We start from the raw sequence: 12,395 nt of genomic DNA on the forward strand, positions 1-12,395 counted from the left end.
TCTGTCCTAAAATCTCAGCCATACCTATTAGTCCAACTCTTTCCACGGATTAGGAGTAGAATGTCCTTGAATGGTAGAAGCTCATCCCTTCTGAATTAGCTTGCCTAGAGATCTCCTGCTTTTACAACTGAGCTCCAGGCTACAGTTCAGTAGCTTCAGTTCCTCTGGAGAAAAGGGCTGATTTGGAGGGTGGACTCTATTGCATTAGGCTCTTCTGAGATCCTGCCCCAAATGCCACCATCTCCAGGGCCTGTTCTGCACACGTCGGATAATGCACTTTCACTGTGCTTTTGCGTCTGGATTTTCACGTGCGGAACAGGAAAATCTACTTCTAAAGTGCATTGAAAACATGTTATCCAACAAGTGTAGAATGGGCCCAGGTTCCACCCTGCCACCCCCAAACCTTGCTATTTCCTAACCCAGAGCTGCCAACACTACATATAAATGTTCCTGGCCAGTACCACTTCTGACTGCGAACAGGGGATTGTGTGACTGACATCCAGCCCCTCTGACTAAAAACACACTTCCTATATATAATAAACTCAACGCTGGAATTCTTCTAGGATGAAGAGTTTTAGTTTAGTCTTCTCACTGGTATTTATCTCCTCATGCATAGCATTAAAACAAATTATGAGGAAGAATTCAGGCGCGTCCAGTCATATAGGATTTTTAAAAAAATTAGAAGGAAACATTCAGTTGTGTAAACTCAATCTGTGGATCTGCTTCTTCGTAATGTTTAAAATCCTGTATGTGAGGAAAGTGTCAGTGAGGTGGCTTAACTAAAACTCTTTGTCATAGAATATCCAAAGTGAATTCAGAACCAGTTTTAGCATGTTTGGATCTTCTAAAGAGGGTCTTAAACCCTGGCTATACCTTCCATGCACCAATTTACCACCTTTCAGCACTTCTGTCCAGGGCAGCCTTTCTCAACTTTTCCACTGTTGAGAAGCCCCAGAAACATTCTTCAGGCTTTCCTCCCATGACTTATTTTTGCCCTGTTTTAAAGTGACTGCGCTCCAGAAGATTTGCCTCTTGGATTTATTTTCCCTCCTCCTTTGTGTCACTTCTGTCTCCAATTCCCCCCCCCCCCGTCCCATTCAGGAATAGAAAGAAAGAGCCTCCTGCTGTGCTTGGCTCCCCTACTGGCACTGAGCTTCCCAATCAAGTGTAAAACACTCAATTTGGGGGGGGGGGAGGAAGAAGGAAGACCCGGGTTCAAATTGATCGGAATTCAGCAGGACTGACATCGGAAAAAAACAAAGTGCAGAATCAGCCAGGTGTCTGTTGTGGAGAGAGGAAGGGAAGGCGATTTCTAAGCCCGTCTGAGACACAAGAGGCCTGCTGGGTGGCCACGAGCCAGTCACAATTCCCTCACTCAGCCCCACCTACCTCCTAAGAGGCCTATAGTGGGGAGACGAAGGGGAGACATTGTAAACTGCTTGGACGCCCTTACAATAGTTAGTTCCAAGAGTTCCTAGAGTGCACCACTTCCAGGTGCAACATTGTGTGACCTGTATTCTCACTCTACTTTTTGCAACTGCGGTAGATAAAAGCAGCTGTAGAGGCTCGGAGATTGATCTCAATGGTGGGCAATCTGGTAAACCCATTTCAGAGGCCATTTTATTCTGCACCCCTCACCTGGCAAAAAAAATATCCTGCTTCAGTTGTAAGGCCAATTGTCCAGGGTAACTTAGGCCAATTGTAGCCTGAACTGCCAAGCATGGGCTGAGATTTCGCAAGAGGAAGGAATAATGTGTCAGCCCATGAGGAGACATGAGATTGCCCCTTCCCATTGAGTCTCTGTTGGAATGGCAATCAATAAGAAATTTGGTGGTCACACTTTAAGGGCTGTTGTTAAACTGTTAAGCTGCTAAACTGTGCCTATGTGCTCACTAGTGGCATCAAGTGGTCACTGGCGAGGTTGCAGTGGAAAAACCTCAAGCACATGCTCTGTTTAAGGTGGGTTCATGCCCACTTCCTCTTTCTTCAAGAAGCTTCCTGTGCTTAGCTAAAGCACAGACATATATATATCTGTAAATAATCTTTCCCAGCAAAGATTGCTCTCTTTTGAACCTCAAAGCACTATGAGTCTGGATCTGTACCTCATACTTTCATACTAACTGCATACTTTCAAAATGCCCTGTTACTCTGCAATTCTATTATTCTTGAGGGAATCAGGACCAAACCAAGTCCAAAAGACCCAACAGCCCTCCCCCCCCGCTTCCTTGTGGGTATATTATCCTTACAAGTGAAACTGTAAGCAATACCGCACCTTGAATGAAATTGGTGGGACTGTGGATTAGGTTTCTAAAACTGGATTAGGCTTCTGGATTAAAATACAATCTTATTCCTTTAGACTTTGGTTTTGTGTTTCATGTGATTCCAACACAAAAAGTGTATTAATACATATATATAACGTGAGAAAAAAAAGATGCAATGAATAAACAGTAGATAATATTCATTTTGACTCAATTCAGACACCATGGAAACTCACTGGCAAGTTGGGGCTGGTGGCCACTGCTCTACTTCCATGTGACTGGGAGCGAATTTCCAAAAGTGACCAAGTAGCTAAGGACAACAGACCAATTGTTCTGAATCTTGGGCCCTTGGAAGATCAGGCCATCACCTAGGTCTCTCTGAGGTAGTAACCCTGCAGCTTGGGAAGCAATTCTGCAAGTAGAGGCTCCTCGGAGAGAAAGCTCCTTGGGCAAAACCCTTACACAAAGAAAACTAGCTGGTCAAAGAAGCCAAAGGCCAAACAACACAGCAGGGCTTTTCATGTCAGATATGGGTTGTAAGCCACCTCAGAAAACTGCATGAATAGGATGGCTGGGCTCCCCCTCCCTCCAAACTGCAGACTGAAGCTGAACTGGGCTTCCACCAACCTCAAAAAATTACCTTCCCCACAGTTGCTGTGCAGATATGGAATGGTCTTGTGAACCTCTGGTTGGGATCTGAAGATATCCTAGGGATATCAGTCTCCAGGTAGGACCTGGGGATGCCCCTGTTTTACAGCTTATCTCCTGGCGGCAGAGATCATTTCTCCTGAGAAAATGGCTGCTTTGGGGGGTGGAATCCATAGCATTATAGTCCACTGAGGTCCCTCCTGGCCAAATCCAGCCCACTCCTGGCTCCGCCCCTGAAGCTTCCAGGTAATTCCTAACGCAGAGCTGGCAAGCCTAAGATATCCTGGGATGACAATGGATCTCCAGGTTCCAGAGATCAGTTCGCTGGAGAAAATGGCAGTTTTGAAGGGCAGCTTCTATACCACCCCTGGTTTCCCTTCCCGCTCCAATCTCAGCCCTCTTCACGCTCTACCCTTTGCTTACTGGCAGTCTTCAAGCAAAGGTTGGATACACACTTTTCTTGGATGCTTTAGGATGCTTAGGGCTGATCCTGCGTAGAGCAGGGGGTTGGACTAGATGGCCTGTATGGCTCCTTCCAACTCTATGATTCTATGATTCTATACCCTCCAACTCTTCAGGGATTTCCACGCCCGGAACTGTCAACCCTACTGAAAACCAAGCAAGTTGGGTTCACGGACTCGACTAGTTAAAACACAGATTCAAGTGGGTGGTTATGTTGGTTTGAAGCAGAAGAACAAAGTTTTGAGACCAGCAACACCTTGAAGACCAACAATGTTTTATCCCAGGTATAAGCTTCCCTGCGCAAGCACACTTCTGGAATAAAACTTAGTTGATCTTCAAGGTGCCACTGGACTCAAACTTCCTTCTAGGGTTGCCAGTTCTTGGCTGGGAAATCCCCTGAGGCTTTGTGGGTGGAGCCAGGAGTAGATGGGATTTGGGGCAGGGGGGGGGAACCTCATTGGAGTATAATGCTATGGAGTCCACCCTCCAGAGCAGCCATTTTCTCTAGGGGAATGGATCTCTTTTAGTCTGGAGATGAGCTATAATTCCAGGGGATCCCACCTGGGGACTGGCATTAAACCTCAGATTCTGCATTTGGGCCTATTTCCTTCTCTCTGATATCCTGTTTCCTCTGTGGAGGGAAGGTGCATTTGGAGGCACATTCAATAATGTTCAGACCTTGTTTTCAATACAAAGTGATACAGTCCAGGCATACTCCTTGACAAGAGCAGAGGTGTGAACAGGGTCCCAAACTGGTGATCGCTGGGCAGACTTCGGTGCAATGCTTAGAGCAGTCAGAAAAAATGGACGGGGAAAACGGTCACATTTTTGTTTTGCCTTTGACGAGATGGAATCACCAAACGGAGCATCACTGAGGACTTGTCCACTGATCTTCACTCTCCAGAAAATGTCTTTCATAAGGCAAGTGAAGAGAAAAGAAGTGACAGAGCATTGCTACAGTGCAGACTCTTCTGTATTCTGTTCCCTCTGGCGATTGGACGGGGACCTTTTCTCTCCTTGAGAAGAAGGAAGAAAAGACGACTCTTCCCGGAGGAGACAGGTCCCCGGCTGCAGGCAGGACTAGAGTCACTCAAGCCATGGGATCCCGCAGTCTCGATCCCACGTGCTCCTCAGGTTGTTTCACCAGATGCGGCACTTGACTGCAGGATTCATTGGTGACTTATTTGGGCAGAGGAAGTGCCTGGAGAAATCTGGGCTGTTGCTTAAAGAGCCCAGGACACGGAGGGGCGGGGGGCTATGTGGATCGCTGCGTAAGAAGCTTTGCAATCTCTCGAGACTCTGGTGTCCACACATCGCCTGCAGGGGAGACAAACCTGTAAGTGCCAGAGAACATGGTATGGGCCAAGCCATTTTCCCCACAGCCCTTCAGACTCCAGCTTTCCACCCAGCCTTTTGCATTTAGGTGTCCTGCTGCAAGCAAAAGGATGACAGGAACTCTGCAAGCAACAAGGAGAGTGGTTTTTTATACCACACTTTTCACTGCCTGTAGGAGTCTCAAAGCATTTTACAATCACCTTCCCTTCCTCTCCCCACAATAGGCACTCAGTAAGGTGGGTGGGGATGAGAGAGCTCTGAGAGAACTGCGTATGTCCCAAGGTCATTCAGGAGACCTCACATATCTCAGAGGAGCTTACAGTCACTTTCTCTTCCTCTCCCCACAATGGACACCCTGTGATGGAGGTGGGGCTGAGAGAGCCCTGACAGGACTGCTCATTCAGAACAGCACTATCAGAACTGTGACTAGCCCAAGGTCACCCAGCTGGCTGCATGTGGAGGAGCAGAGAATCAAATCCGGCTTGCCAGATTAGAAGCCAACTCTCTTAACCGCTACACCAAGCTGGCTCTCAAAATGCATTTTCAAAGCTTTTGGGACCTGGCATTCTTCAGACTGCTCTAAGTTGGGAAGCAGAGGAGTTAATGACCTCCCCCCCTACTGCTTCTCTCAACTTCTTCTCCCTGAACATGGTTTTCTATTTTACCCCCCCCCCCCAAAAAAAAAAAGAAAAAACCCCAAGAAGAGTTGGTTTTTATACCCTGCTTTTCACTACCCAAAGGAGTCTCAAAAGCGGCTTACCATCACCTCCCCTTCCTCTCCCCACAACAGACAGCCTGTGAGGCAGATGGGGCTAAGAGAGCTCTGACAGAACTACTCTGGGAGAACAGCACTAACAGGACTGTGATGAGGCCATGGTCACCCAGAGGGTTTGAGGAAGAGTGGGGAATCACGGCTGGCTTGCCAGATTAGAAGCCGCCACGTAACTGGGGGGAAATCACCTATGTCTGTTAGGGATAACTACAACAGTATTTATTTTGATTGTGTCTAAGCATCGTGACTGACAAAGAACACGGTGGCTAGACAGGATCAAAATGAACGCTGGCCAGAGCATCATACAACTAAAAGAAGTTGAGCAAGAACGAAAGATGTGGCGGCAGCTGTGCCATACGGAGACGACTGAGTGGCTAGCATCATCATCACCTGTCTTGTATTAATAAAGACACTATGAGAGTGATTCTCAGCGTTGGGAATTATTATGATTATTATTGTATTTATTAACCAGCCTAGTCTTGTGAGATTCAGAGTGGTTTACAATAGAGATAAAACATATACCATTAGTACAGAAATATAAAGGTAAAAGGTAAAGGTATCCCCTGTGCAAGCACTAAGTCATGTCTGGCCCTTGGGGTGACGCCCTCTAGCGTTTTCATGGCAGACTCAATGCAGGGTGGTTTGCCAGTGCCTTCCCCAGTCATTACTGTTTTACCCCCCAGCAAGCTGGGTACTCATTTCACCGACCTCGGAAGGATGGAAGGCTGAGTCAACCTTGAGCCGGCTGCTGGGATTGAACTCCCAGCCTCACGGACAGACAGCTTCAGCTAGCATTTCTGCTGCCTTACCACTCTGCGCCACAAGAGGCTCTTACAGAAATATAGATTTAAGCAAACACATTAAATTATACAATTAAAACAGATATAAACAATTGCCAGGTCTCCTATCACAGGAAAGAAAGAGGAGGCGGTGCGTTAAGTGGGTCGGTGGGTTCTGACAAGGAGGCCGGTAGGTTGGGTGGTTTTTAGGCCTCAACCGTTATATGAAAATACTAAACTGCTCTGCTTTTGCAAAACAAGAACATGGACTATTCCAAGATGCCCTGAAAAAACAGGAGCTCCTCCTCGCCACCCCCCACCCTCACCACTGCCACTAGGGAGCCTGGATCTGTGCCTCATCCACAAAGGTAACTAATAACTGCACACATGCAAAATGCTGTTATTCTGCAGCTCTGTTTTCTGGAGGGACTCCGAGGACCAAGCCAACTCCAAACGTCCCAACGCTTCCAAAGGCCAGCCAAAAAAATGGGAGCAACCATGAAAGTAATGGGAGCAACCATGATGGGTTGCAAGTAATGGGAGCAACCATGAAAGTAACCCAAAAGGTGGGCAAAGCTTACATGGGCAAAGCTGATGAAGAAGAGCTGATGGTGGGAGACCCCAGGCCAAGGTAATTCCTTCACCCATCTGTGCTTGGCCAGCCAGTTCTCATAAGCCTGCCAGAGAGAGAGAGAGAAACAAACAAACAAACAAACATTAAAACTACTTCAAATGACACCTCCCCCATTTCTTGCATGAATAAGAACTTCCCCCCACAAGCGTCTTGTGATGGGGATTAGAGGCAGCTTCAATTCAAGCAAGCTCTCCGCTCCTCAAATCTTATAGTGTTTTTGAAGAAGAAATTTTCTCATGAAGGAAGAAAAACACACGCACACACTAGAGATTATTATGACCCAGTCCTTTATCTCTCTGTGTGTATATAAGTCGTTCCAATTCAAATAACGCTTGAGTGCCCAGAAAGGTACTGAGTAGCCAAGATCACAAACATAAACAGAATTACATTTTTCTAAACCCCGTGATGTCAATAAGCTTTGAAGGGTGTAACTCTGTTTAGGATTCCACTGTTAAGCTTAGGCATGTTTACTCAAAAGTAAGCTGAATGTTCAACCCAAACTGAAGCACGTTTGTTGCTCCCAACAAACAGTAGTTTTGGACTGCAGCCTGAGAGCAAAGGAGACACATGATCTCTGTTGTTTTCACGGACCTTTTATAGAAAATAGCCATAGGGGTGTGATTTAACAAAATGAGGACCACCAACTAGGCCTCAGCCAGAGCCAGGGTTTTTTTGGCCCTGTCACCGGCATGGTGGAATTCTTGACCTAATGAGATCAGAGCCTGCTAGACCTTAAATGGTTCTGCAGGGCTTGCAAGATGGAACTGTTCTGCCAGACCTATGGTTGAGGCCTGCATTTGCACGGGAAATCCACCAGCCTCCCTCACAGAATCCGCCAAATTAGACTTCAACTAAAGGGTGTGGATGAACTTTCTCCTCCCCTTCCGCATATAGCAGGGGGGATTGGGGAAATGTAGTTTTAAATTCAGTTTTAATGTTTTCAAACTTATTTAACTGAATTGGAACTTTTCTTTTGTACTCAGTCAGTCAATCAGTTAATCTTCAACCAATACAATCACAAACATAATGCAATCACAATCATAGCAATCTATAAATTAAAAATATATGAAAGATAAGAACACTTGCTTATTTTGTGTTCTTCGTTATGTCATTTTACCTTTGTTGTAATCCTCTTTGAGTCTCCAGAGAGAGGGTGGCAAATAATTGCAAGGAGGAGGTAGGAGGAGGAGGCAGGATCTTAACCTCTTTCTAGTGCATGGTTTCCCCATGGAAAATTGCCATTCCTCCACATTTCATTAAGCCTTGCATATATTTGTATTAATCAGAGATACACGGACTGTTGCATGATCAGAACTTTATTTATCTATTTAGATTTATATACCGCTGTTCTCAATACTATCTTGTGGCGGTTTACGATACAAACATAAAATACAGCAAAAACACCCTTAAAAAACCTTAACATATTAATCAGATGGCAATACTATCAGAGTTCCAATTCCCCCCCGACCCCCCCCCCCCCGTTCAGCAAATGGGTCAGATGGGCTCTCTGGTCCTGATCTAAGACAAGCATTGAGGATTCCCCCATTGGTAACAACGAGACACCCACGGGCCCAGTTCAGAGAAGGACCTCAGCAGGCAGGGAAAATTACGTAACACACATTCCCCTCCCATGTCATTTTCCTGGCCTGAAATGTTCATCACTATTTATCATGATGGGGAAACTTGCATGAACTGGTGTTTGCATGTCACTTTCCCCTGTGGGACACACGGCAACTCCCCAGGACTGCTTTGGATCAGGAAAACACTGCGGCTTAAGCAGCCTGTCTCTCTGTGCCATGATGCCAGCCTAAATCTACATGACACGTGCCTGGGATTTAAGGTCTAAACAAGGAAACCCTGACTATTGTCTGGAGAAATAGAGAAGACGTATCTATGTACATATATTCCCATAGATTTGAAGGAATGTACGAGCCTAGGGTGAGCAAAAGAAGAGAGATGCAAGAAGAAATCGGATGAAATACAGAAAGGAAAGGCAAACCTATTGGGCGAGGCCTACATATACATCATCCTCCTTCAATTTGTACCTTGCCCCTCCCTGCAAGCAGCTTCAGGGTTGCTCACAGTATTATTATCATCATCATCATTAATGACGATAGTAATAATAAATATTTCAATACCACCCTCCTGAAACCGGCTCAGGGTGGTGGACAGCATAGTAGAACAGTGAACAATAATTGAAATGGTGATAAAACAGTTAAAGCATTTAGCAGCATCTATAGTCAGTAGCAGATTCAGTTCTCATCATACTTCCCAGAATTGGTCACTATCAGCGGATCTTTTCCAGCCTAGGATGTATCTGTGGGAGGTGTTCTTATTTGAGGGTGGGGCATAGATATTATGAGATCACTGGCTCCAAGCAAAGGCTTGGTGTCAGAGCTCCGTTTTGCACGCCCAGCAGAACTGAGCCAGTTTTGACTGGGCCTGGACGTCCTCTGGGAGCTCATTCCACCAAGCAAGGACCAAGAGTGAAAAAGTCTTGGCACCTCATTGAGGTCAGATATACTTCCTGGTACAGCATAAAAACATGAAAAAAGATATTTACAAATCTTACAGTTTAAAATTATACATCGCTGATCTATTTCCTCATAACTTCACTGGCCTTTCTGTGTAGAGGTGTTCTAAGCTTATGATGGGACAGTCTTTCTGAGTGGGGAATAGCCAGTTTAGCCTTTAAGGCAATTCGCAGTCTGGGACTATCCGAGGGACTGCCTGGCTGACTGTGCCTGTAGAGCCTTGCACTCTGCCAATTCAAACGGGCTGGTGATCCCTGGCCCTGTCTTGGGACACATGTCTGGCCTCAACCAGGGCCAGGTCCGTTCCAGTCCCAGCCCCAACTTGGTGGAATGATCTTCCAGATGAACTGCAGGTCCTACAGGAGCTTCCATGGTTCCAAAGGGCCTGCAGAATGGACTTCTTCCACCAGACATTTGGACATTCTTCCACCAGACATTCCAGACATTTGGATGGGGCCAATGACCTGGCCCCCTCCTACCAGAGCCCATAACAGCCCTCTCCCTGGAATAGGAGTCGCATCTGCAAGTAAGCCCTCTCTGGTGTTTTAACAGAATCAAACACAGTTTTTGTGTTTTAACTATTTTAATCATTAATGTTTGGGCTACGGTGTAATGTTGTTGCAAACTGCCCGGAGCCAACATCCGGGAGGGATGGTCATAGAACTCCAAATATAAATGGACATATAAAATAAACAACTGGGATGTTGAGATGAGAAAAGACATAAATGACAAACATCTGTACACCCACTCGACATGTAACAGCACAGCACTTGACCTGCCCCTCCCTCCTACCAGAGAGAAGGTGGTGAGTTCTTGATTGTTTTTATGGAAGTGTGATTGTTTTAAAATAAATAAGCATCCAAAGTGGGAGTGGTAGGGATTTGTGGGAAATACAGGCTTAGTGTGGCTACAAGACAAGCTTGAAGAGGATCTGTAGCGGCTGGTGAGCAGGGACATAGATCTGATTTGGATACCTGGTAAGCGACAGCAAGTCCCCCTGTGTCAGCTGCATTCTCCAGAAGGGTGAAAGAGCCATTGGTGTGCTGGCCCTTCAGGGAGTATCTCTCGTACTGTTTCACAAGACAGTCTGTCCCTTGTGCCAGGGCTTGCATGTCACAGTCTGAACAGGTCTCAGGCCATACTAGGAAGAAAACAAGGAAGATGAACATCGAAGGGTCATTTCACTGACGGCAACACATTACATGAGCTATGAAGGACTGCGGCTGCACCATTCTGTCAAAGAAATGATGCCTTAAAGAGGAAACAGCACGAGTCAGGTCTTCCCTTCTCCTTGGCCTCAGAGCTGGTGGATTGTGCCATGAATTCACCAAGTGACCCTTGGAAAGCCAAGTCTCCTTCAGCCGCCGTCCCTACTGTGATATGACTATAATAACTCTCAAAGCCCAAGAAGATGTTCAGGGTGCAAGCTTGAAAGAACCAAAGACCAAGAAGACGTTCAGGGTGCAAGCTTGCAAGAACCAAAGCTCTCTTCATCAGATATCAAATCACTAAAAATGGGGGCTTTGAGTCTCCAAAGCTTACACCATGAAAATCTTTTTGCTCTCTAAGGTGCCACCGGATTAAAATATAGTTATATGGCAATTTGTGATTCAGAGACTGGCTATTGCTGGGTTGATGGTGGATACCATAAAAGCAAGGATTTAACACATTTTGTTTCAATCTGGTAACAAAGGCATACAGAGAGCAAGATCAGAACCTGAGCAGGGGGACAGTCTGTATGCTGATAAGCAGGACAGAGGGGATGGGTTTGTCAGCTGGGGTTTTGTTCTAATCACTGGATTTTGTGATCCAGGAATAAACAGCAGCAGCTCACATGATGGAAGTGAGAATGCATCCTGTACCCCTCCTAGGCTTTTAATATGCCTACTTGTTGTGGATAATCCCCCAACCTCAGCCCCTATAAAAAACAGCAGGAGAAAAAAAATAGCAGAAAGTGGCCTTCAGATTTACATTCCATATCTCTATGGTCTTTACCACAGAGATTAGGAGAAATTCCTAGAGTGTCACCCATAATTGCCATGAACCTCTCCCCCCCCTCAAAAAAAAAAGAAGAAAAGAAATTCCACTCTCTATAGCAGTGGTCCCCAACCTTTTTATCACCAGGGACCACTCAACGCCTTTTACTGAGGCCCGGTGTGTGTGGGGGGGGGTAGTTTACTGCTCTACTCTCAGACACTGCCCTAACGCTCTCTGATCGCTATGGTAATCTTTAAACATCCCTTCAAAATAAGATACAGACATGATGCAACAATGAACATAAGGAACATTTTATTTTCATGGAAATTTTAACTCATGACAATGACAAATCAATGGGAACCCTGAGCTTGTTTCTCTGCAACGAGATAGTCCCATCTGGGAGTGATGGGAGACAATGACACCCGAAGTGTGTTGTAAAGGGCCGGGGGGGGGATGAAGTAAAAGGCCGGGGGGGGGGGGGGAGAAGGTGTCCTTCGGGGCCCACCTCCAATTAGTCGAAGGACCACATATGGTCTGCGGCCCACAGGTTGGGGATTGCTACTCTATAGGCACCCACTCAAAAGAAATTCCACTCCTAACAAAATTCCACTCTCCATAGGCACCCACTCAAAATCTCCCAACAATTTGCAAAGCCACTTCTGGCAACCCTACCCCCACCAGATGAGTCATTGCTAGTGGTCTGCATTTTATGCTCTCAGGCTGGAAATCCTTCTTACCTAGTGCTTTGTGTACTAAAATTCTAGTCATTGTTTCTCCCCTGCAAAGCAGTGTCAGGTGAGCATCAGTTTGCAGCAGAGAAGCTACTGGCAAGAAAAAGCTGTCCATTGGGGGTTTGAGACCCACATGGTTGCCAGAGTTCAAATATGCAGAGCACCTGGATGCTTAAAGAATAAAACAGTTACCACTTAAAAGCCTCCACCCCCGCAACAGTGGACAGCATTTATGCTAGCAAGATTTAATGCTCTCCCCTCTGCC

At 46.1% G+C, this 12,395-nt stretch overlaps 1 protein-coding gene across 13 annotated transcripts in view; it reads right to left on the bottom strand.

The window, feature by feature from the left end:
* Positions 1-2,441: 2,441 nt before the first annotated feature.
* KEL (Kell metallo-endopeptidase (Kell blood group)) overlaps positions 2,442-12,395 on the bottom strand; it is an 89,849-nt gene continuing 79,895 nt past the window's right edge. For all 13 annotated transcript variants that reach the window (XM_077345726.1, XM_077345728.1, XM_077345727.1 and 10 more), the window contains 3 exons: positions 10,397-10,563; positions 6,836-6,931; positions 2,442-4,685 (listed from right to left, as the gene is read on the bottom strand). In XM_077345726.1, coding sequence (XP_077201841.1) covers positions 4,509-4,685; positions 6,836-6,931; positions 10,397-10,563 — 440 coding nt within the window. In that variant the 3' untranslated portion in view covers positions 2,442-4,508. The remainder of the gene's footprint in view (positions 4,686-6,835; positions 6,932-10,396; positions 10,564-12,395) is intronic.

This window comes from Paroedura picta, chromosome 7, assembly GCF_049243985.1.
Source record: "Paroedura picta isolate Pp20150507F chromosome 7, Ppicta_v3.0, whole genome shotgun sequence".
Lineage (NCBI taxonomy): Eukaryota > Metazoa > Chordata > Lepidosauria > Squamata > Gekkonidae > Paroedura > Paroedura picta.